General features: G+C 39.6%; 2 protein-coding genes and 1 long non-coding RNA gene across 3 annotated transcripts; 2 read left to right on the forward strand and 1 right to left on the reverse strand.

Moving 5' to 3' along the window:
* Positions 1-5,096: 5,096 nt before the first annotated feature.
* Positions 5,097-15,349, forward strand: LOC110061695 (uncharacterized). The gene is made up of 5 exons (XM_020768543.2): positions 5,097-5,282; positions 6,977-7,288; positions 8,550-8,766; positions 9,690-9,820; positions 12,795-15,349. The coding sequence occupies exons 1-5, from the start codon at positions 5,148-5,150 to the stop codon at positions 13,710-13,712; spliced, it is 1,713 nt and encodes a 570-aa protein (XP_020624202.1). The 5' UTR covers positions 5,097-5,147; the 3' UTR covers positions 13,713-15,349.
* On the reverse strand, positions 6,832-9,268 carry LOC149101317 (uncharacterized). Its single transcript, XR_016203040.1, has 3 exons — positions 8,738-9,268; positions 8,412-8,481; positions 6,832-7,100 (listed from the first exon to the last, which is right to left on the reverse strand). It is a non-coding gene; the product is annotated as an uncharacterized LOC149101317 (long non-coding RNA).
* A 5,178-nt stretch (positions 15,350-20,527) lies between the features above and the next one.
* Positions 20,528-23,814, forward strand: LOC110061697 (uncharacterized). The gene is made up of 4 exons (XM_089275791.1): positions 20,528-21,065; positions 22,140-22,280; positions 22,426-22,544; positions 23,625-23,814. The coding sequence occupies exons 1-4, from the start codon at positions 20,896-20,898 to the stop codon at positions 23,660-23,662; spliced, it is 468 nt and encodes a 155-aa protein (XP_089131917.1). The 5' UTR covers positions 20,528-20,895; the 3' UTR covers positions 23,663-23,814.
* Positions 23,815-26,388: the final 2,574 nt, after the last annotated feature.

Raw genomic sequence — 26,388 nt, forward strand, 5'->3', positions numbered from 1 at the left:
GAAACAGAAGAAAGGATTGCAATGCTGAAGGCGAGTTACAGCTTGAAGTCTGATATCAGTGCCAAATTAAAAGTGTTCAACAGGTCATCATACATTTGCAAGGTTTACCCGAGAAAGTTTTATGTTACTTTAAGAAAACCGGTATTGTCTAATATGCGTATTATTTGCTCCAGCTTCGTAAGCCGTTCATTGAAATGTTAACATTCATTGTATTAAAATTTAACACTAAGAGTAGCAAGTTGACCATACGCATCAGTAACCTTTATGACGTCAATAAAACTACTTTTTTATTTTTCAACTGAGAGACATCATTTGAACTACAAAGCAAGCTACAATCCTCTCTCCCTTCTCACAGAAAAACGTGCTAGCTGTGTTTGCCTACATAATGTTTCTTTTGGGTGACTATGATAAACACTGCCTCAGTCGACGCAGCTGCTCCGGTCAAGAGTTCAATCCATGGCTCGCTTAACCTTATGTGACGACGTTTGCCAGCCAATCAGGGCCCGTCGGTGAGCTTATTTTTGGCTAGTGACTTAATCGATGTAAATAAACTGAAACCGGGAAAACCCCCTATTTCAGTACAAAAGCAACTTCTCCACAAAGTTAAGAGAATCTCTGCGTTCCTCTGGTTCAGCAATCAATCGGACTGTATCGTTCTGTTTTCTTCCGTTTATTTACGATCCACACATTCTACATTCAATCGATCTCGATCTCTATTCATTCTGTCAGTTACAAGATAGCGATTCTACTTACATGTATTGGTTATCACAACGAAAATACACGCGAAAATCTCGAGGATCATGACGTTACTGATTTGGACGGAATCGAGACTGATGTACGCTCTGTGTTACAGACCCGCCATGCCTTGCGCCCGGATGACATACGGGGAACAAGTTACGAGCAATACCGTGATACGCTGCAGCCTCAAAGTCACCCGAAACCTTCCTGATGTCCTTTCGTGGTTAAGCCCGAGGTGTGGAAGGACGTCGCCATGATTCGTCACAAAAAGTCCCGGATGTACAAGATTGATGAGGTTATGGCGACGGGAAGCGAGTTTAGGAAATCTCTTTGTAACAGTGTGAACGAGGTAACAGAGTATTCTCGACCTACTAAGCACGCTTCCGCCTTCAGCAAGGTGTTCACACGATGGGAGGTGACAGTCAAACCAGGATTACCCAACAGCTGGAGTAACAGTGAAGCTCTGTAGAAACCTCTCAGAGACATTTGGGCCTTCGCCTTTGCTTTGGCCTCTCATATGTCCGACTAGAATAAGACAAAGTATTTCAAAGCCAGAGAGAGTTTTGTCACGGCTAAAACCGTACCTTAACTAAAAACTGCCCAACCAATCACAGTAAATGTAAATACACTGCTAACCAATCAGAGTCGAGGCAAATGAATAAAACCCATGCAAAACGCGAGAAACCATGCAACCAATGCCAAGCGCGGGGGTCCAAGCGCGGAAAAACATGTAATGGCCGGTGCCAAACGCTGGAGGACATGAAGCCGGTATTAAACGGGGGGGAAACGCGCACAGACCATGAATGATTTGTTGCTGATTGCTTAGTTTGTAATGATTTGTTGGAAAATATAGTGGAAAAAATAATCAATGCGACATACGCGCTGCGCATGATGGAAGGTTGGATGTAATACGGTAGAATATGCAACGGCAGTCCTGTATTCTGATTGGCAGCAATTTTCGAAAGTGGGTTGGTATAGTAGCGAGTCAGTAGCCGCTTCTTGATGTAATGCTACAGTTAGTGTTTTACAATAAAGATTCCACTGGAGGTTTGTTACCAAAACGGCAACGAGAACTTATCTACACTCCTCTCCAACAAGAAGGCTCGATCACTAGCCGTCGGTTTTGGGGAAGGGGCCCACGCTCCATCCTCCGTTTTCGGGGAGGAACGTAGACCGCACTCGAGAATGAGGCGGAAATCGAGCCCATCTAAGAACTCAACGAGAAGCCTACAGGCTTTCACGCGGGATGCTTTGGTCGATGTACTAATGCCATCAACTTTGGATGGCTATCCACCTAGAAATAAATCCAAACGGAAATGCTAACATTCAGTTTTACAGTTGTATTTTCTTCAACAAAAAGATAACAGAATTTAGTTCGCGTTCAAATTTGTAGACATTTGATAGTTAGAGTATATTGTCAACCCTGGGTACCGGAGCGTTTTTTTTTTTTACATGAAGGACATTGGGAACCGCGCAAGTAAAACCTCTGGCGACCAGGGTACTGTTGTGTCAAAGTGACACAAAAATACCTTACTCGGTTCGAATTTCAACTTTTCATGTAGCTTCAAATTTTTCATTGCGGAAAAAAAAAACACTCTAAAAACACCTTCCCTGGCTTCGTTTGTGTAACCTTTTTTCTGTGCTGCTTTAGAGGTCTAGGTCGTGTTGCTAGTGAATTCGAAGTAAAGCGATTTTGGCTTCATTGTTTTCCAGTACAGTGGAACGCCGCTCTACGGACACCCGCTTAATACGGACACCCCGATATTACGGACAGTTTCGTTTTCCCCGACGAAAAGCTCATATGTTTTTTCTAAAATTAACCCGTTTATTACGGACACACGTTAATACGGACAACGGGCACTTTTCTGTGTCCCCAGCGACAAACTCTTATACATCGTCAACCCCGCTTTACGGACACTGTTTGTGTCTGTGCATTGTCTATTGTCATTGTCTTGATTATGTGCTAATTAGAGATTTTGTACCGTGGTCAAATTATGACAGATTTCGGCGGGTTAATACAGTTTTATTACCAAATGAAACAGTGTCAAAATAGCATGACGCATTTGACCAGTTCTTTCTTCCGGTGCATTACCCAGTCTGTAATCCTTATATAAAGCTTTCTGCCTGATACGCTTACACAAAAGTTTCACTTTCTTGGTGTTTTGCATATTTTGCTACAGTCCTCGCTTGTAGCCTACTTCCTCTTTGACGTCTTATGCTTGCCACTATCAGCATCGGCCTCCGTTCGTATTGCTGGGTTGTTGCCAACGTCTATTAGTTGTTCAAGTAAATCCACGTGCTTCCTAGGACCATCAAAAATATAAACACACGTTATTTCCATACCAAGACCTCCACCCCGATTAACTGCGTTTCCACATACTTCAACTGATCCTCGATTAGTAGGCTTTGAAATAAAATGGGTGACTATACCAGTGCGGTTTTTGGTGTTCGCGAGGTGATATGGAATGTGGCCGATAACTCGACTTTCCTTTAGCACGGCGACTGCGTTTTTTCAACTGATTTCAAGAACAGTCTGTACATCACAAAATTTATTTTAGTCCGAGAGTGATACAGTTAATGATTTGTAATTTACAGTACAATTAAAACGTTTTGTTGCCGTACAAGTGTCGGCCTTAGTGTTTGTATCGATAAAACACGTGTCCGTGACTTTTTTCCGAGGACCCCGGTTAATACGGACACCCCGTTAATAAGGACATTTTGGCATGTCCCCTTGGTGTCCGTATTAACGGGGTTCCACTGTATTTTTGACGGGCCGTGATGAGAAGTATTCGTTTGCCGTCTGTCAAACATGCATTATATTTTGATGAAAACTGAGAGTGATGGAGCTTTTCAAGTCAACTTATGACTGTTTTCCGTCTTCGGTTAGCCTGCGAGCAGGCTCACGTTGGAGCACAAGCGCGCGCGGCGTTGCTGCGAGCGCGAAATCGAGCGGCGAAGCCGCGAGACGACTTTCTTGGCACCTCTTTACCAGACTCCTTATTATTTATTATTATCTTTTCACTATATAATGAGCCGGCGCCAACGTAGGCTCGATTTCCAGCCGTTTTGTGAGCATGGCCCCAATGATGGCTGTAAAGTAATTTTCACGTGATCTCCAGCTGATCTTTAGGCCCAAAGTCTGCAGCCTTGATCGGGACGCGACGCACGCAAACCGAAAGGAATGTGCTCCTGGTTTTCAGCAGACGTTCGTGGGGGAGGAAGATTGCTTGAAGAACCCAGAGCATTTGCGTGAGAGACTTTGTTCAGATGGGCCAGAAATTATCTAAATTCCTGTAGAACAAAAACAGGAAGTCGCTTCTGCTGGTATTAAGGCCGTAAAAGGTCATACAACGAATAAGGCACCTTTTCCCTCTAGAGACCTTACATCTAATATATCCAGCTCTGATACAGCCACACTTTGATTATTGCAACAGTGTTTAGGGAAACTGTGGGATAACGGATTACGGAATAAGTTACAAAAGCTACTAAAGCTACAAAATAGAGCAGCCCGTGTTTTGACCTTCTCAAACTATGCGGAACTATGGTTTACAGGTCTCTGCGCGGGTTGGCTCCAGAATATCTTAGCGCAGTCTTCCTTGCGACGTAAGGGAAGCAGAGTCCCTTGGGCATTCAAACGCCTACTCAAACAAATTTGATCCGTGACCGACGGGTTGTTAATCTCTTTTCTGTGCATAGTTTCTGCGCGCGGTCTGAAGATCTCGCTTGTAATTGGTTTTATTTACATATGGCTAGCTCTGTAAGAGGGCAAGATGAATCAAATCCTGCACTATGATTGGCTACCCGAGCGGGCAAGATGGAGCTATCTTGCCCGCTCGGGACTACCCGCCGTGGCCCGCAAGAAAAATTTCCCCGAAAGCCATATAATAAATCCTTTATTGACCAAGCTTGTTCAGTCAAGATGGCTGGATATTGGCCTCGTTCTTTTTTTGGCGAATTTATGCACCGAAACTCCATCTCGGTCCATAAACACGCAAAAAAAGAACTTGGCCAATATCCAGCCATCTTGACCTCACACTTGGTCAATAACCCACATATATAACACAATATTCCAGACATATTTGCAATAAACGCGATGCTATATTCAGTTTAACAATGTATCACTTCATTTTGGTAAACAGGAAGTGACTATAAACTTGAGATCGCGAAAATTACATTTGCCCAAAAGTGTCTATAAAGATAGGGTCTATATTGGCCACAAATTTTTGGTGGAGGATCTAAAAGGTAACTAGCAAAAACTTGACACAGGTACCCCCGGGGCAGTAGTCTCTTGAAAAGAAGGAACGCGAGACGACTTGTGATTGGTGGGCCCTTCAACAGGGGATTCCCCGATATTCTCAACTTATGTGCCGTACGCGCTTGCCCTTTTTCACACCTCTGCAGCGCATGCTATGGCTAGTGTGGTCTTAAAAGAAGACAAGTCTCCGATAGTACACAATGCCTACTGCTATCCTGAGCTAACCACGTTTGGCCCAGAAATAACCAAGAAGGTGCTCAAGCTCGATTGCTATATTTCAGTAGTAGCGGTAAGTTTCAAACATGACAGGCTGCATGCTTACACGTAGGCTACTCGCGCAAGCTACAGCAACTCACACTAGGCATTTTTTCTGCATGGAACAATTTCACTAGTATGTAATCTTATGTACAAAGATTGCAGATTTTATGCCAAATTAGAATTAAGATAATTTAAGTACAGGAACCAAATTCAATTACTTGAAGATTAGTGGTCTCTACGACACGAAGGAAATTTTAAACCTTGAAACAAAGATGAATAACTTAGTCAAGGCCCACGAACGTCTCGAGCGTTGGCAGTGTTTAGTTGAGCGAGCGTCGCAGTAACAAGAGCTTACTGTGATGTGTTGTTATAAGCCATTATTATTACTGCCACAGAACGGAAATGCTTTTACGCTGAATCATGGCCCCGCGAACACGGCTATGGGTTTAACCGATAAAAAATAACTCGATTTAGTATATTATCACGAATGCCGCTCTCTGATTGGCTTCGCTACTCACTGTCTATGCTGTGATAGTTAGTGAGTAGCGTAGCAGTGTGTGATTGTTAACAGAATGACCGCCGCTTCTTTGCGTTTTCGAGGTGTCTATGAAAGCTATTTAGATAAAGTTTTGAACGACTAGTAGATTTAAACTAAAACAATTAGATTATTCGCTCTCGATTTCTATGTGTGATAGTTGACTCGGGCTGCGCCATCGTCAACTATCACGCGACAGAAATCTCGAGCTCATAATTGCTTAATAGATCAATGCTGTGATCAGGTCAGGCAATTGAATGTAAAGAATTCAAGCGATTCCAAGTATCTCACACAATCTCTGCACGTGGGTGCCATGCACCAAGCATAATTTTACTGCATAACCTGGACTCTCAAAATAAAGCTCTTGAGTTATTACCCTCTCTAGGTCCAAGAATAGATGGTAAAATGTTGTCTTCATCATAGACATACCCCTGGGGGGGTATTCCCAGAAAAGTTGGGTGGGGGTGTGCGGCCGGCTTCTCAAAACCCTTACCCTATTTATGACCAAAATCTGCGATATTCCCTACCCTATTTATGACCTGACCAAATATTCGATATCCTATTTATGACCTAACCATTAATTGAAACCCAGTTTCAGACCTGCATTATAATAAGTTCCCTAGTTCAGACCAATGTTAAATTACTGTAAACATAATTTGTGAAGGGCTTTGGTTAAGTTGATAATGATGAAAAAGTGGCTTCTTCTTAAAAACATACCTATATCAAGGCTAGAGTGTAAAAACCATACCCTATTTATGACCAAAATGGCCAAAATAGGCTAAAATCAATACCCTATTTATGACCAAAACGGCTGAGAAACCATACCCTTTGGGGCCGCACATACCTATATAGCCCATATAAGGGAGTACCCCCCTCCCTGGGGACATACCCTTTTTGTGTGTGACGTGATCGAAAGGAATTCTGCTAAGATGACTGGGCACTAGTTTAGATCCTACAGATGAAAAGATTGGGTGCTAGTTGGCCTGAGTAACAAACAGTTTCTTAATGTTGAACGTTTTCATTTGCAAATATCACAACACACACCTGAATGGAAAAAGGCTTTATGGACTTGTTCAAAAGCTAGACTGCCCTCACATCACAAATAGTTCTTTAATGAGCAATGCCTTATAACACCCTTTTACTATTTATTTTCTGAGTTCAGTGGGTCACAGCCACTTTGATTTCTTTAGGATGCTGACAGAGTTCCATCATTCTACTACTGGATTGTGAGTGGCCTGCAAACGACTGGTCACTGTAGTGCTTTGGATGTGTTGGAAGGTGGTGACTGTATTACTTCAATCAATGGAGCAAGTACTGTTGACAAAGACAAAACCTTTATTGAGAGAGTGAAACATAATAAATGTCACAATGATGTGCTGATTCTTAGAGTAAGAAAGCCAGCGAAACAACAAGAGTTTAATCTCTGGGATCTAATACCAGTGAAGCTTGACATTAAAGAAGGACTCAAGAACCTGCCTTTTAGTCTTGACATCTTTTACACGGTAATTAAAATATTACTCTATTCAATAAGTGAATAGATCAGACTAGTTTACTGAAAAAAATGTCTGAAAAATAAAGCCACGGGAAACATTCAAGACTGGACTCAATTTAACCAAGTTTTGTGAAGATCTTGACTTGAGAACATGCCACATAAAATGTGTAGACTATGAAGAATCAATTAATGTTAGTAGAATTGACAAGAAATTGTATGCCTTTGTTATTCAAATCATGATGTGTAAAGTTACTTTCCTTAAGGTGGCTAAAACAGTTTCCAGCACTTAGATTTTGATGGGTCGTTAATAATCAATTTTTGTCATCTTGTGCTACAATCATGGTATCAAAAACTGCCCAACCATTGGTGAACGTGTTATCATTTTCATAACACAATAGGTTACCATAGCAATAGCATGACCTGCTAAAAACACCCTCAATTACAGCTTTAGGCGCTTATAATTCAAAAATGGCACAGTGAAATTGTTTGACAGAATCAACATTTCATAAGCATGATATATAAGACAAAATTTTTGGCAAAGTTTAAAAAAATTCTGTGGGTAGGGTTCAGAGCCACCTTAAATTTTCAAAAATTTAAATGATTATGTTGTTATGAATTTTGAAAAGTGTAAATAAGCTGATCAGTCTGAAGGGCAGCTATTCTACAAAGCAGAGCAGTTAAGGTTATTGCTGGGTGAAATCAAATTTTGGGGAAAACATGTTTCTTTTTAGCGGAGCTAAAATTTTTGATGAGCTGTCCACCGACATAACAAAAGCCAAAGACATACAGACTTTCTGCCGCCGTACAAATGGCATTATAGTTGTATCACAATAGTTCTTAGTGGTTTCTCTTAGTATTTTAGTATTGTAATTAGATTCTTAACGCAGTTTTAGTTGTTAAAGTATAGTTATAAAGTTTTCTGTGTATATAAATTTGTACTTTTAACCTGATGTTATTTGTACAGGGCCCATATGGATACCAGCCTTTGAGCTGAATGGGCTACTCTGTTTAAATAAAGTTTTACTTTACTTTACTTTATAAAAATTTTATACATAATTCTGCAACAAATTGCAACATTTTGTTGTAATGATTACTATCCAACCGGGAAAGTCTAAAACATTTCATTTCTGTACCTGACTGGGACTTGAACACATCAAATGCCTTGATATTTCAAATGACTACAATTCAGCTGGTTCCTGCGTGCTAAGAGATATATAATTATTAAACTATTTTGCAGTACTGAAGAGAATTATGTGTTTTATATCCTTCAGGATTTAACTGACAACAGCAAAACGTTTGCACTAGTTGACAAGATTTTGCAACAGAGGAAGGATCTGAAGGGTCTAAAACGAGGAGATAAAGTTATTGAAATCAATGGGCACATACTTCAAAACAAGACACCTGAAGAGCTCCAACATACTATTCACCAGCTTCATCTACAGGAGCAGATCACACTAACCTTTGAAAGAAGGAAATGGAGGCAGAATGGTATATATGTTGCCACATAAAGGGTGTTTTCAGTACAAAACGTGGACCCCTCTATCTGGACCTCCCAAACAGACCCTATTTTCAAGGTCGAATAAAACTGGTCAGCGGTCAAGGTCAAGAGACAATGGCGGACATGATGGTGTGCCATACCTTTGCTCTTTTACGCTTCTTTCCACGAAATTTGTTACTCCAGACAGAATGTTGTACGAATATTTTGTTCATTCTTCACTTTGTCCTTCACTGCACTGATTAAGTAGACTTCATCATCGTATAATTTAAATCAGGAGCCCATATTTTCTTGAAGAAAAAATAGGAGGTCCAGATGGGGGTCCAGAAGGGGTCCAAAAGAGGGTCCAGAGAGAGGGGTCCACATTTTGTACTGACTCGTGTGTACACACAATCGTGCATTGAGTGGCATATAGCTTAAGCTATGACAAATATGTGTTGTGGGGGTATAACAGCAATGTAGTCAGTTCCATACAAGATTTGTCCTGTCTTTGATGCCATGCAAATAATATTAACTACAACATCAAGCACAGCCTGTACCTGTGCTTATACATGATGCTGTTTATCGTCACTTCGATGACAGGATATCAGTTTCTTTTTGTGAAGAGCTGACTGTCACTGTTTTTGAAGCAGGATTGAATCAGTGGCAGATCTAGGAGAGGGGCCCGGGAGCCTGCCCCCCCTTCTTTTGGGTAAAAAAAGAAGAAATCACATAAGGAAGAAAAGTTGGAAGGGCAAGCAAAACACCCCCCCCCCCCCCCTCCCCTCTTAGCTCAGGGTCTGGATTCACCACTGTGAATTGCTATTTCCTGGGTGGAAACTGCAGACATAAAGTATAAAACTATCCACCACCCATAAAGCAGTGTAATGCAAATCGATGAAAATGTTGTATGTTTTTCTGTTATCTGTTTTTTAAGGATATCTCACCAGACATGCCATTGATTCACCACCATGTGTGGCATGGAGAAGTCTTCAAGTTGAGTTGAGGGCAGTTAAGAGCAATCCAAAGATGAATCCTGGTCAAAGTTTTTTGTTTGTATTTGTTGAGGTACTTAAATGAATAAATCTTCTTAAAGTGCTACTATGCTGGCAATATTCACATCTTTCCTATTTGAGCCAATTTAAAACATAGACAAGTAGTCTGTACAAGAAGGAAAATACTGTTTACCATTTTCAAATATCTCTTCTCAGTTACAAAGATATACTCAAGTTTTAAAAATATGCAAAATTATTAGTCAAGTGATCGTATCACAAACTCAACCAAATTTTGATCAAATATGATGAAGAAAGATATCTCAGCCAATTTTGTATCTGAAATGGTTGATTCTTGGCAATAAGATCTATAGTCTAATTAATTTGCTCCCCAATATGAACTCAACAGTTTTGTTACCATGGCAACATACTGGGTTCCAGACCTCTCCATTATTAAAGACTTCTCAATTCTCGTCCCCATAGCGCTTTTCGCTTCTCTTAGCTGGCGTGGCCTCGGCACAAGAAACGAAGGGCTCTGGGGACATCAGGATTTTCAAATCAATTTGCATTTTTTTGATTGGCTGTTTGAAAACAAAGAAATCTTGAACAGAGTCATAATGTTCGTGCGGATTCCAGGCGCAAAAATATCAAACAGCTGTGACCAGCCATGTTTAAAAATGGAGAACATGGAGTATTTGGGAGAAAATTCTCCCAAAAAATAGTGTTTACTTCACGGCTCAACACTTGTTGCTTTTGCAAAAAAAACGGTTTTTGTTAGAAACCCTGGTTGATATTTTCAGCGAGAAAATCAGCAAAGATGCGGAAATTTTAAAGGTGCTTGAGTTTTTAACTGGGTAAGAAATTAAGCTTAAGTTTGGTGAGTTTGCCAATGAAACTGTGCAAACCATGCTGCAAAAAGGTGAAGAATATTATAGAATTCTGTTATTTGTCGCTGGCATCACTTTCTTTGCAGGAATTGTCTATCGGAGGGTCTCATGTGAAAAGAGTCCATGGCTTGCAACAGGTTGGAGAATCACCCTCCTCCAGTCAGCAGGCAAAAAAGAATAGTTTGAACTGCAAAAGTGTCAAAAGTGGTAAAATGTGCCTTTTCATTGAGGGTAATCAGCATCATGAAAAAAATCTCCCTAAGTTTAGATCTATTGCTCCACAGCACCTTGCACAATTTTTACAAGTTGGAACCGTTTATAAATGCGGGCTTAGGGCTGGTGTTTCAGAAAATATGTCTAGAATATATTACTGTATTGCCCTTGGATAATAGTGTGCAAATGGTTTTGTTTCTTGTTGATTAATTGTTAGCTATTTGTTTTTTGCTTTGGCATCAATGGGAGGCCATTAAGAAATTTCCACTTTTATTTAGTGGATGTTCCAGCTATGTACATAAAGTTAGGAAGTGTGCCTTTTACAGGGAGGTACAAGTTTCAATGGTTTCTGCTGCAAATTACCTGAGATAGCGCTACTTATATACTTGATGTAAAATTGGGTTGAGTGCATGATGTCATCAGTCCTCTCATTTCCATTTGTTACACACTTTTCAAACTTAAATATCTCTGGAACTTATTACACGGATATTTGTAAATGGTAAACAATGCATTTAAAACCAAAACTTCTGGCGGTCAAAATTTGATCATAGAAGAGCCATGCATATTACCAGAAGACAATTCTACTGGTCTCAATTCTCTTGCTCCGCCTAAACCATTCCTTTATAACCTTCAACAGACTGACTGTTTCAGGTGCTTCAAATTTCACATACATTTGGCCCTCGCAAAATTTCAGAGCTAGTACTGGCCTGTATTGTGGAATCATAAGCAATAAGTAGGCTATTAGTTATCTCTAAAATACAGGTGTCACAAGAACTATGACTAAGGACTTAAGATCTGAAAGACCTAAGACCCTCTCCAAAACTCAAAAACTAAGACCTAGGACTCCTTTTAAATCTCAAAAACTAAGACCTAAGACCCCCTCCGAATCTCAAAAACTAAGACTGAAGACCCCCTCCAAATCTCAAAAACTAAGACCTTAGAACCCCCTGAATCTCAAAAACTAAGACCTAAGACCCCCTCTGAATCTCAAAAACTAAGACCCGACCCCCTCTGAATCTCAAAAACTAAGACCTAAGACCCCCTCTAACTCTCAAAAACTAAGACCTAAGACCTCTTTAAAATCCCAAAAATTAAGGCCTAAGACCTGGAGATTAAGAGGGGGTCTTAGGTCTTAGATCTTTGGTGTTAGTTTTTGAGACAACCCTCTAAATGCCCCGGGGGATTCCCATATTAGGGAGTTTTAGCAATGACGACGGCGATGCTGCTGGACGACGCCTTGTAAAAAAAGTCTTTATATTTTACCCTCGAATGTCGCAACTGTGTAGATCTGTTCAGTACGTCTATTGGTCTAAAAAGCTGCTCGGGGTAAATATGCAATGACAGCGTTCAATTCCAAAGGAAGACATGAAAAATTAGCCATTGCGGCACACATTCTCCAAAATACGTACATCTTTGTCATTTCACATTGTTCTTTTGCAGAGGACGGCGAAGAAAAGTACCAAGAATTATAACGCATGTGCAGAACCATTGTTTTGCTCATTAAACCTTTTATTTGGTGACATTCCCCATGCCGTCGCCGTCTTGGTTTGCTAAAACTCACTTTTCAAAGGACAGCGGGATCCACAGCAGGAGCTTTTACAGTACCTTTCAGGGTATTGAGCTGAAGAAATATGACAAGAGATAAGGTGTTGTTTTAGAATTGGAACCCTTTATGGATGAAAAGAATTTCAAGCCACACTCACAAAACAGGATATTGGTACCTCTTAGGGGAACCTTCTTTTTAAAATTTCCGATGAGCATCCCTGTCCTTTTTATTTGGGAGTCCCCCCCCCCACTAAATACACTCCAATCATCATCATTGTCATGATGTCACCACTGTTCCCTCAATTGGGCTTGAAGTACATAACAGGCCTTTGGATCCAGAGCTCAGCACATTAGACTACCAACCATCTATCAATAATTTATGTCAACTCCAATATTTTTGTACAGAATCAGCTTGAACAACCCTGCGCAATTATCACACACATTTTTGCTGGTCAGACACCTGCTGCGATGTGCCAATACCTCAACCCAGGATGCAAAATAACAGCAATTAATGGAGAGTCAGTTAAAGGTCTCAGTTACCATGAGATGATTACCAAGCTAGAGAGAGCTAAAACGTCAGTGGTGTTATCAATAGAGGAACCCACGGATTTTCTGCTTGAAGAAAGTTCTCTCTCTTCCAGAAACACATGGCCATTAGAGACAGAACATGAATGTCTAATTAAATCCCCTAGGGAAGGACAGATTCACTATACTTCCAGTTCTATAGCAGACAAGAACTTGCAAAGAACTGATTTAACATGTAAACATAAACAACAGTCCACAAGCGATGTTGCCTGTGATGCCAAACCTGTGTCTCTGTCTGCATCTGGGTCCATGCCTCCAGCGTCAGATTACAACACAGGATTTAATGATGGAGCAAGCAGTAGCCCTGGCTGCAGAAGCATACATCAGGAACCAGGCACTCCACTGCTTGTGCCCTTAGAGCCACATGATCATGAAACACCAACGGAGCAACACATACGTGCTTCCCAGGACTGTTTGCCAAATACTACACCTGACAAACGAAAACAAACTATTGATCATATTCCAGGGAAAATCTACCATTGTCTTTGCACAAACCTGGATATCCTAAGCAGAGCCTTCGATGACTACCGCCTTTTGGGTGAGAAGCTTCAATTTCCTCCGCAGGAGATTTACAACCTCAGTAGTAGTAAACAACCTACCTGTGAACTCTTAAATACATGGCTCAAACGAAAGGGTAATGAGGCCACCGTTGAAGTGTTGTTGGGTGTTTTCCATGAAATGGGGCGGCAGGACTTGTGGCAGTTATTGCAAAACTGGGTGAAAAACTGTGCAAATTAAAGGGTTAGTGCTTTGCAAAGCAACAAGAAAATGTAAGAAAAATCTTGCATGTAAAAAAACTTTATTGTGAGCAAGAAGTTGAGTAGCTACAATGGGTTAAATCAAGAGAAAAATGATATTCTCTTGGTTAAATTACATGTTCAGTAGTAGCTAATGTGAGACTAACTATTTAATTGCAGGGGTGTGATATAAAAGGGTAGCTTTTTTCAGAATTATATTTATGCTGTCTTTTCAGTAATCTCTGAGCCTGGAAAAGTAATATTAGTATGGGCAACCTGTAATTTGAAAAAAATAGAACCATTGTTTTTTGGCAGAAGTCTTTGTGAGAACTAAGTAAGCAACTGGGTCACATTTTAGGCTATAAGGAACAACGGAATGGTTACATGTATTAATGTTGAATAGGATGAAATTATAATTTTGTATCATTTTTACTCAGCTTCGAACAGAAATTGCATGTGGTCAGTCAGTAAACACCCTGTATTATCAGTGTTATCCAGCAAAACTAATTCATTTTCAAAAAAGTGGCATTATCTTTCACAGAAAACAATAAATATGTTGTGAGAAGTACTAACTGTATAGTATATATTGTCTGTCTTCTAATAAACAATTAGATTATAAGCTCAAGATTTCTATGAGGTGATAGTTGATAAGGTATTTGGCCTCAGCAATTACTATCACCTCATAGTTATCGAGAGCAAATAATCTAATTGTTTTCGAAGAATTCTAACAACAATTTCAAATAATTCAAAGCAAATAACAATTTGGAAACCCTTTCTCAGCATAGCGAATTAAACTTCACGCTCTAGAAAAATCAAACAAATTGCATTGCTTTCTGAAACTTGCACTTGTGCATGCATGCTCATAATTTAGTTCATTGAGAAATGTCACATAATGGTCAGTTTCCTTTCTCTCATGTTCTTGAGAATTTCATCATCCAGTAATATTTATGAAGTATCTTTCTCAAAACATTAGTTTAACAAAAAAACATTGCCAACATTGCAATTATGTGGACGACCTGCAGCCACTTCACTCTAATAGCCACTAGTATACAAGTAGCTCAGCCAATCAGATTGCATTGGTATACTAGTAGTCAAGGTCCTACTATAAAATACTTAATGTTGGCTTATTTTTACAAAAGAAACACCATACAACGTAGTGCATTATAAAGCAGCATATTGAAACAAATTTATATGTAGAGTAAGTAGACATAATATTGTCAGTGCAAAGTAGAATAAGAATAGTACCTTACTATACAAAAATAATACTTTTTTTATTTTTTATTTTTTAGAGCAAAATAATCTATTTGTATAGTATATAAATATTAATAATCATACTGAAAGTAGAGAGTATTGTATCTTACTGTGAGTAAGTATTATAACCCACTTGTAAGGAGAGTTAATGTTGTATTATTTTGTATTATTTGTACATAGCGTAAGTATTGCTAGTATCATAATTTTGTAAGTAGAGCAAGTATTGTAATGTAAATATTGCAAGTATTGTTCTGAAAGTAATGTAGGTATTTTTCTGGAAGTAGTATATTGTAGGGAAAGTAGAAAATTGAGAAAGTAGAGTGCTGTATGGTAAGTAATGCGATGTGTTTTCCAAATTAAAATAAACGGCACGCAATACATGCACAAGCGATGAAGTTTAAAAATTGTTCCTAGAAGATTGGAACATGAGCAGACAAACTGATTCTTAAACTTTTGGGTTAGAAATTTTAGGGGTTTACACTTAGGGTAGTCCATTGGTGGTTCATTCAAGTAGTTCATGTACCAGGTCCATCTTGTTAGTCCATGTGCTGGGGGTCAGCGAAATGTACCAACCCAAATAAAAAGCACTCCGCTGAAAAGTTCCTCTCTCTGAAATCAACACCTTATTATCTTTAAAGATATTTGGCAAAGCTAGTTACCTCACCGGAAATTAATTTGTTGTTTTAACCATATACTTGTCCAAGAGAAAATCATTTTCTCTTGACTTGTCATATCGGGTGTGCGACGCGCTTGTCTATCTAAAACTGTATGTATCGAAGATATCTCATTATAAGTCTTTACCCTGACAAAACGATTATCGATTGTTTAATCACAACCACTCTTTCGTTGACAAAATATAAAACAGCACATTTCCAAAACTTCATAAAAAATTGAAAACTGCAAATGAATCGTACCCTTACTTCATTATCACTACTGTAAACTGTATATTTCAGTGCTCATACAATGCTCATTCAATTCACTTCAAGACTACCAATCCGTAAATTTTATGTAGACCCTTCAGCTATCGCGTGTGCGACTTGCTTGTCTATCTAAATTTGTACGTATGGACGATTATGTTCTTATTAAGAGTTCGCCAGCGAGCGCAAATTTATCCGACACTGTATAAACCAAAATCAACCCCAAAATCTTCATTCAAAAGCTGAAATTAAAAGCACTCAGCTAATCCTACAAACAGCAAAGGAAAGCCGCAAAGGCAACCCGCAAAGGAATGTTACTCTCTCAGAAATCGACACCTTATTATCTTTAAAAATATTTGGCAACACTAATTACCTCACCTGAAATTAATTTGTTGTTTTAACTGTATACTTGTCATATCGATTAAAAGCAGTCTGCTGATCCTACAAACAGCAAAGGAAAGCCGCAAAGCCTTCACCTATCGCCTGTGCGACTTACTTGTCTATCTAAACTTGTATGTATGGAGGATATGTTCTTATTATGAGTTTGCCCGTGAACGCAAATTTATCCGATACTGTTTAAACCAAAATCCACCCCTAAATGTTCTTTTAAAAGCTCCAATTAAAAGCACTCCGCTGAACCTACAAACAGCTAAGGAAAGCAGCAAAGGAACTCCCAGAGTGCATTTCGCTTTCACAGGGGGATAAAAAGTGCGCGACATAAGCGCACGGACATGAGCGCGACAAACTATGCGAAATCACTATCCAAAGGAATGCATGCTTGCCAGCATAAAGCGATGACGTCACACAATACGTCATCGCTTAAAAAGGAAACAAACTGTAAGAAAGCACATGTAGGCGGGTGCACGACAAGCTTTCCCTCTGTAACTCAGTAGAAAAAGGTAACTTGAGTAGGAACTGTTGCTGTAATGCATGATGGCACAAGCAAGGAGAATTAAAATTTTGATTATCAAAATAAACAAGTGAACTTGAAAAAGTAGTCGAAACATTCACCTGGGGCTTACGTTCCCACAGCATTCCTCAGTGTCCCAAACTTCCACTTGTTTTTCTATAGCTCAACATGTTTCTACTTCTTAATTAACATTTACATAATATGACTAGCAAAAAGGATACAAAAGGATAAATGCCTTAGCCAAGACCAAAAACGATCACTGATGTTGTAAAATTAATATTTGTTTTCTAATATCACGTATGACACATATGATGCAATTTCTAAGACAAAAGAGAATTAATATATTAGTATTCATTTTTTTAGTTAATTAATAAAAGTTTATTATTTGAAACAAAGTGGTACTTTCAACTGAAAGACTGATGATACACCTAGTTTACCTCAGAGTCACAAATTAATATTGTTTACAGTCTATCGCATGTAGACTGCCAACCTCCTAACTTTCAAGTTTGTCAATTGTAATCCGTGTTAATCCCTTTTAATCATCCTTATTATCTCTTTGAACAGAGTTTTTCTCTCTTAGTAAACTATTATTTTCAGGTTTCCTTCAATTTAAAGGTGACTTTGTACGACGCCAAAATAACTTAAAATACCGTGACTAAGCTCCTTTAAGTGTAATGGGACTCCAAATTTTATAATCAGTCATTAATGTAAATGTGACAATTATGGTCCATGTATTACCGAAAGGTCACATGAGTTATTACTTGTACGATTAAAGAAAGGAGTTTTTGTTATTTGTGCCTGTGAAAACCAAATAAACTTACAAGTTAGAAATGAGTTTGGTAATCGTGTAGGGAATTTCAACACTAGTGTTACGTAAGATGTCAAAAAATGTAATGCTATTTTCAAAAGAAAGGTTTTGTAAAAAGAAATCCAACCTGACAAATGAGCCAGGTACATACACTTCTATAGTAGCAGACTGGCCATTGTAAGTGGTGTAGAAGCATCGGTTATATCGAAAACGCTCCCCAAATTGCAAAGAGGCTTTAAGTTCAAAGTTCCTTTGCAAGATACCTTAAAGCCACAGCATGCATCAGCACCTGTTTACGCCAAGGTTTTCACAATCCATTGGCCTGATTGCTGGTTTTGTCCAGTTTGTTTGCTTGCTGATGCTAGGTAGGCATCTCAAAAGGCACCAGAGGAAAATTCAGTTCTAAGTTCCTTTTACATAACCTCTTTCCATTCTCGCGTTTTCACATCAAACTTTTCAAAAGTAAGAGTTACCGGTAATTATTTTTTGGCTGTGGTTTGACTACTTAACCAGTTTTTAGTACAGCATCTACTGACACTGACGCTGGATAAGCTGCCTCCAAACATGCTTTGCCTGATGATTTAGCATGAACCGCAGTGGCATTCCCACATTCCCTCAGCTTACAGCTGGTGATGTGACTACGCTATTAAACATTATTAGATTATGAGCTTGAGATTTCTATCGCGTGATCTCTCGTCAACTATCACGCGAAGTCATTGAGTTCTTGAGCTCTTCAGCTCATAATCTAATTGTTTTAGTATAAATCTAGTATAAATCAAAACTTTATCTGAATCCTCTTCACAGACGCTTTGAAAACGCCAAGAAACGACCGTTATTTTGTTAACAAGGGCACAGTCTGCTACGCTATCATAGAATAGATAGTGAGCAGCGTAGCCAATCAGAGAACGGCATTCGTGATAGAGCCCTAGTAGATTTATACTAATAAACAATTATTTTCAAAAGTTTAATCCTCTTGATTTGATTGTCCATGAAGGTTTCCAGCCGATGATTGGTCCTGCTCTTGCATCATCACAAATCGCACTAGGTAAACATGTGTAAGACAAAGCTTATTATCATGACTTACAAGGGTTGGACCTCCACACTGCCTCCACTCATCAGAATCAACCAAAATTGGGCATTGATAACCCGAATTGCCTGGCCTCTATGAAGTACATCATGGTAATTGTAATTACCATAATATGCCTTTAGCACAGGGGGGGGGGGGCGGGGGGGGCCATTTTCAGATCATCAAAATGAGGATCATAAGTAGCAAGGAGCTAAAAGATCAGATTATTGTCTAGGTAAACAAACCTCTGAACAAAACTCGTACCTAAACTCATTTAGGACTTTCTATGTTGATACAATTGCCACAATGCAAAGTTGCAAGCCAAGTTGCATAGCAGAAACTGTGCAATTGGTTTTCAGGGACCTGGTTGTCAAAAAGGGTATCAGTGTTTGGTAGTAATAATTAGGTCATCATTATCAATGCTCTTTATGCCAGTAGGCGCATAAGGCCGTAACATTCTGTTTCCACTGTACTGTGCTACCGCTCTCATGGTGTTCCAGTCAATTCACCCTGCCTGCCGCCGATCTTCCTGTACTGTCCTCATCCAGGTCTTTCTAAGTCTTCATACTGCTCTTCTAACTTCTTGTCTCCACCCTAACACCACCCTGCAGTAACTGGATCTTTCTTGCCAACAGCGCAATGTCATCTGCAAAGTCCCGCAGTGTCCCACATTGTCACGTGTGAAGTCCCACCTAATGCCTTTTCTTCACCGCTCTGTTGTTTTCCTCATCTCCCAATCCACAAGACAAGAAGAAACAGAAACCCCGACATGACACAGCCCTGCTTCACTCCAGATGATATTCTAAACCAGCCTGTCAGTTCACCTTCATCCATCACTGCACGTTCAAATACTTCATACATAGACTTCACTACATTTATAACCTTCTCTGGCATACCATATAGGCCATCACAATGTTCCATAGGCTACTTCAGTGGATGGAATCAAACGCCTTTTCGAAATTGATAAAATGTGCATACAGGGGTGCCCTCCATTCACATGCTTGCTGCAGTGTGTTTCTGAGGATAAAAAGCTGCTCGGTGGTACTTCGTCCCTGCCTAAATCCGGCCTGTTCCTTCCTAAGCACGCTATTCAATGCATTCTAGATCCGGTTGATTACCACTCTACCTAATGATTTGCTTTTATATAAGCTTACCTAATAATTAGGTAGGCCTACATCGCAAGGCAGATCATTTCTTGTTTTAATTGAACTGTCACTTGCATCATTACGAGCCCTTTTGCCGCTCATCTTCATGTGCAAATCGTTCCAAAGGGCCTACCTTTTCTGCATTGATCCCCAACAGGCAAACGTGGAGAAACGAAAAATGAACGTTTGTATACAGCCGACAATTCACGAAATACGCCAACACAGACAAACAACTGAGAATTAGAAGCACGGGTGCGGCGGGAATTACCGGAAAACGGTGAAAGGCGCTCGCTGACCAAAGACACTTCGGGCTATGAGAAGGTGGGCCGGCACAGCGGTAGGGTCTGGATGGGGTTAACTAGCCAAAGAACACTGACAGCTGACAAATACCCGAAAACTTAACTGAAAACTGACATTTATGGTCAGATTTACTGAGAACTGACAAAATGTTATTCGTTTGATTGAATGTAACCTTTTCCTTTTACTTCAATTAACATTCGTGCTGTTTAGATTAAATTTAGAGTTTTATATTTTGACTCTGTAAATACTAATCAATTTCATAATCATACTGTCTGTTGCATGATCCTCAATATTGAAGGCCACTCCACACGCTTCAGGCATGAAAAATATTGGAAAGCTTCTTTTAGTTGTCATAATAAAATTGCCAAAGGGATCTAAAATGAAGAATTGCCTTCCATTTATTGCCCTGACAAAGAATTTTACACCACACAAGTAGCTACAAGTGGTGCGGTGAATCACAGCAGCTACACATAAAGATGCATTAGTTTCTGAACACTGCCACATCATTAAGAGCCAATAAGTCACCTTATTTCAATGTACAGTCGAGTACTCCGAAGGAGAGAATTTTCTATACATTTATAAGCGTTGTTTTCTATTCGGCTGAGCGAAGCGAAAGAGAATAGAAAGCTTCTCTGTCACAAAAATGCAAAAAAACATTGAAATAGGAATAACGGAATCTCACCCGTTTGGAAATAAAATATGCACCATGTTTGAGGGATGTTCAAAAGTAGACGCATCCCAGACGATTATGTTTTTGTAGTCAACGTGACGATGCTAACATAGAGGAATGCCTTTGTTATCCACATCACAAACCAAGACTACTTTAGGTAATGGAATAAATCACAGGGGGCCGAAGGGGTTTAAATCACAGAGCAGCTTTCGCGGTTTTCACTCAGTACTTGAAGAAAGTGGTAATTTGTCATCATACTGTGATCTACCACAAGTTCCAACGAAAAGGTAGGAAATAATCTGATCAAGCATTGATTCAACAAACCAAGGCAAAAGTTTTGTTTCAAATGTATCATTACAGAGAATTCTTTTCGCCATTGAGGCTAAAAATTCACTCAACTTGTTGTCTAAGCTTGAAGAAGGCCTGGAACAATTTAATACCACAATCTTCCAGGAGACATTTTCACTTAATGAGTGATACTACGGAAAGGTCCTACATTAGAAAACGAATTTTAGATATAACACGATATAACACTTAAGAAAACATATATTCAAATCAAAGCTTAAATGGCTATTGATATCTTATGAATTGCAAGTGGTACTATGGAGTTTTCATACTGTGGAAGCCCTCCCTGCAGCCACGCTCTCGTTAGTAACTAGGTAAAACTCTGTTTGAGTTGTCCTTCAAGCTTAAAAAAGCTCTTCGTATTTTCCTTTGTTTTTACTGACTGTTTTAAGCTCTTGTAAAGAGACTTATTAAAGATTCTGATTCGCAAACGTCAACAGTTTGATAAAAGTATACATTTAATGATCACTGATTTACCCTAATGTGACATTGTCTAATGATATTTACTCAGCTGGAGAAAGGGTGTTACCATGAGACTGGGGTAGAAAGATTAAGGCTAACAAGTCTTCCTCCCGTTGTTCAAAGCCGGATAGCAAATGATATCCACTGAATCAATCGCCATCCAGTGGATGGGAGTTTACAAAACAAACTACGCTATTAACTTAAATAAAGTTATTATTATTATTATTATTATTATTATTAACTAGGTAGAGATGAAAATCATTCATTTGAACTGCGGAGAAAGATTTCAAGACATGATTGATCATCGCAGTTGTACACACAACTTAGACAGTTGTTGCGAAATTAAAGCCCGAAAAAAAAAATCAGGCTTGAACGGGATTCAAACCCATGACCTCTGCGATACAGGTGCATAACACTGGTGCTGCACCGTTCAAACCCGTCAGTCGATCCTGTTCAAGCCTGAATTCTTTTTCAGTCTTTAATTTCACAACTGCTTAAGTTGTGTATATAACTGCGATGATCAATCATGTCTTCAGATTGTTTTTCTGTTGCAGTATAGACAGTAAACGTACGTACGACAATGTACTCCAATCTTCAACTGTCCCTGCTGATTATAATTCTGGCAACCATTACAACGCAAGGTGCGCACCCAGAATCCCAACAGAAGAGTGGAAAACATGTTCTTGCCAAACGCAGTGAGTGTTTCTTCGCGTGTATTTATGACTACCATATCATTGTTTAAATTTTGTTTTCACTAACTGTGGTTTGGACATGACAATGACAATTAAATGATTGCAGGGGTGTGACTCTTGTGTTAAACGAATGTTTTCCTCTTTACAGGGGTTTGTCTTGGGCCTATTGCGGATTGCATCAACAAAAAATAAGCCTTGTCCATCAGGCAAGGTGGAATGTCCTGGTTTTTCTTGTAACCGGCTTAAAGACAGATGTTGCTGTACCTAGTAAGAAACTACAGAAAACCTAACTAATATCAATTTTGTATCATCAGGGATTTTTTTTTCTTTTCTTTCTTTGGGCGGGAGAAATAAATATTAAATAAACAAATATTATTATGCGAGTTCCATTCTCGTCGCAGTACGATTTTAAGGATCGTTACAAATGCAGAAACATTGATGAACTGTTTATAATTTCCAATACGATCTTTTTGTACCGCTTTATGACCGTGTAAGTGGGAGGCGCGGTGGCCTCAAGGTAAGTGCGCTCGTCTCCGGATCGAGTGATCCGGGTTCGAGCCCTGGCCGGGGACATTGCGTTGATTGCGTTGTGTTCTTAAGCAAGACACTTAATTTTTTAATGCTGGGGGTAACCCTGCGATGGAGTAGCATCCCACCCACGGGGGGGGGGGGGGGGGGGGAGTAGAAATACTCCTAGCCGCTTCATGCCACAGAAACCAGGATAAGCTCCGGCCTGATGGGCCACTTGGTTCGTACACAGACGTAACCTTATGGTCGTGCGGCCGCGCACATGTACAATTAACTGATACGGCCTCACAGCACACAGCATTATACCCTTGTAAAGTGAAACGACAGTTTGAGCGAAAACATCAGTTTTCTATACTCGTTTTATACAGAGGGTCTGTTAGCTATACACGTTACAAGCAGGGGTAATCATAGCAAACGTCTCCAGCGCTATAAGCGAAAGGTTCCGTAAACTTCACTGTTATGTGAATGTCCTCGTAATTTTGGTTCCGCACCCAAAAAAAAATGTTCTTGTTATGGGCAACATTGATTTTGCAAACAAGTATGTGAAATTCTACCTACTGAATTTCATTTAGTCTAAATAAATGGCAACAACATTGCATCAATTTTCTTGCCCCATGCTAATTCGTCACTTAGAAACGACGGGAAACTGGGGTTATTCTTATCTCGCAGTGGCTTGTGGGACCGTTACTAGGGACAAAACAAGATACTACCCCCAGTAACTATCCCAGAAGCCACTGCGAGATGAGACGCGTCCCAGATTTCTTCTCGTTTTATAAAGTGGCGAATTTATTACAACTTTAAATTTTGTTCTTTTTTCAGGTATCGATGGAGGCAATGATGTCTGTCTCTCTAGATAAAATGATGGATTGACTTCAGAAACGACATGGTTAACTGACACTAAACTAATAATAAACGCTGAAGTAATTTGATTAACTTAAGGTATTTCAAAGGCAGGACTTATATGAATAATGTAAAAAGAAAAAGATAGATGAAGGCTGGGTCATTCAAATATGTTTCGTTTATCTCTACACTATCAGTAATGTTAGAATTGAAAACAAGAATGTTGGTTTTTCGGAAAGAATTTCCTCGGCCAAACTATGACGCGGAAACATTAAAAACAAATCGAAATATGACGTGGCACTCCAAGTCCATTCTGACTACACTCACACGAGACATTCCATGTGAAAAGTTTATTGAGGATGTGTCAGTCAGCCGTCAGATTCAATGTATCCTAATGTTCACCTCACAAATTTAACTAATGATTCCAAGAATTAGAACCTGTACTACACCGGAAGACCACAAAAAAACACCCTTTATATGTGGCCAAAAAAATAATTTGTGGAGGCGCGGTGGCCTCATGGTTAGTGCGCTCGTCTCCGGATCGAGCGGTCCGGGTTCGAGCCCTGGCCGGGGACATTGTGTTGTGTTCTTGGGCAAGACACTTTACTCTCACAGTGCCTCTCTCCACCCAGGTGTATAAATGGGTACCGGCGAACTTAATGCTGGGAGTAACCCTGCGATGGACTAGCATCCCATCCAGGGGGGAGTAGAAATACTCCTAGTCGCTTCATGCTACAGAAACCGGGATAAGCTCTGGCCTGATGGACCACTTGGCTCGTACGCAGACTTTACCTACCTACCTAAAAAAATATGTGGAAACGTATTCCTCATCTAATGCAGCAGCACAAGACCCCGAGGAAAGGGAATTCTACAATTATTTACACAGGTTGATCAAATCCGGAAACATAATCATAAAAAAGAAATTGGGCAATCACTACGACTGACCGACCTAGAAAGACTGAAATCTCTCGCCGAAAACTTTAAATAGTCCCTAACCATCCCGTTATGTACCTCGAGTCTCTCCAACGTGCCGTCAGAATAATAATTTCCGACTAATTCGTCCCTCAATCGTCAGAAATTACATTTTCCAACAATACTTCCCTGGCCTGTTGGTTTCGTAAATACTTAAATCTTTTAAGTGAAGACCGAAACCTTTTATAAAGAGAAGAAACACGCCTTTTAAGTGACGAGGTACATCTTTTAAGTAAGCGTATATTCTAGGGATCAGAAAACAGACATTCTATTTGGCGCATCTCTATTAAAATGCCGTAAAGCCTGGATCGGTGGACGAGGAACCTATACTTTTCCTTTCATTCTGTCGTAATTAGTACACTGGACAAACTTGCGTTACAGCGTATTCAAATTTGCTAACTGAATCAGAGTCACGTGTTTTTCATCGACATCGAAGTGTTCAAACTAGTCTTATAGTTGTGCGAAGAACATCGATACATGTTTGTGTACTTTTTTTCATGAATTCGACGAGAAAGCACGAGGAAGGTGCAATAATCCATAATCCTGTGATGCTCAGCGGTTTAGAGAATCAGAGATTTAAGTTGTGATCAGTGGCAGACCTAGAGGAGGGGCCCGGGGACGGCCCCCCGCCCCCCCGCCCCCTCCCTTATTTTGGGTAAAAAAGGAAAAAATCACGGAGGGAAGAAAAGCCGGAAGGGCAAGAAAAACAAAAGCTACAGGCTGCTATCTTCAAAACAGATGAAAGTCCGATATTGCGGCAAGCCGAACAGTTTAAAGAAAATGAATGTCTGAAGACGGTAAAACGTTTTAGTTGTTTTGCACTTCGTTGAGAGTTTTGTTTATTTTTATACATTATGTTTGTTTTCCTAATGATAAAACCGAACACGCGAGATTCCCGCCATTTTTGCTATAGTAGCCAATCGGATTATGGCTCTCGTTCGTGGATTGGTGCGAGTTGGATATCAAGAGATCAGTAGAAAGTAATCCTTTTATCCAAAACAGTGTGTTTGTGTTCTTTGTACAAAAGTAGGAAAATAGCGCGTCTTAAATGGGATTACGCCTTACAGAATTGTGAGTATATCGACAATATGTTGGAGAATGTTTCTGCTGTTTCGTTTTTTTAGATTAGATCCGATTTTTTAGAATTGCTATAGTCAACCCACATGTATGCCTTTGCTTTCAGTTGACTAGCTAGCTTGTGCTGATTAAACTAGTTCAAAACAACTGGTAGATCCCGTGGACTTTATTTTCGTGGTGTGTCTTCAATTCGAGTAGTACCCTGATCCGTGGTGCGAAACATTAGTGGCCAAATAAGTTGCAAAATCTTTCTCGTGCTAGCTTGTCAAATTCTTGGACAAAAATCCTCAAACATGCAGGAACATGTACTGATGTTTTTTTCAGAACAACACTTCCAATGTGACTCTTTACTAAGAAACCCCGTGATTTTGCGACATACTTTGTGATTCAGCTACCAAAATTTGGAAACGCTGTAATGCTAGTCTCCCTTGCATCATCAATTTGAAATTAACTTTCCATGTGTGGAATTTGATAAATTTTAAGAAAGTCACAAAATTATTTGCGACAGTTTCGCTTCTTTTATTTTTTTGATGTAAGAGGTCGATCAAGAACAGTTTTGTCCAGTGTACTATAAAACCAGAAATAAATGTTATTTGACATTCGATGTGGCTAAATGACCCGGGCTATAAAATGACCTACAGCCCAACCAAGGTTTTAAATAGATCGACTAAATCACAGGCATATTCAGATATTC

This window comes from Orbicella faveolata, unplaced genomic scaffold, assembly GCF_042242905.1.
Source record: "Orbicella faveolata isolate gen_17 unplaced genomic scaffold, um_ofav_v1 contig_4, whole genome shotgun sequence".
NCBI lineage: Eukaryota > Metazoa > Cnidaria > Anthozoa > Scleractinia > Merulinidae > Orbicella > Orbicella faveolata.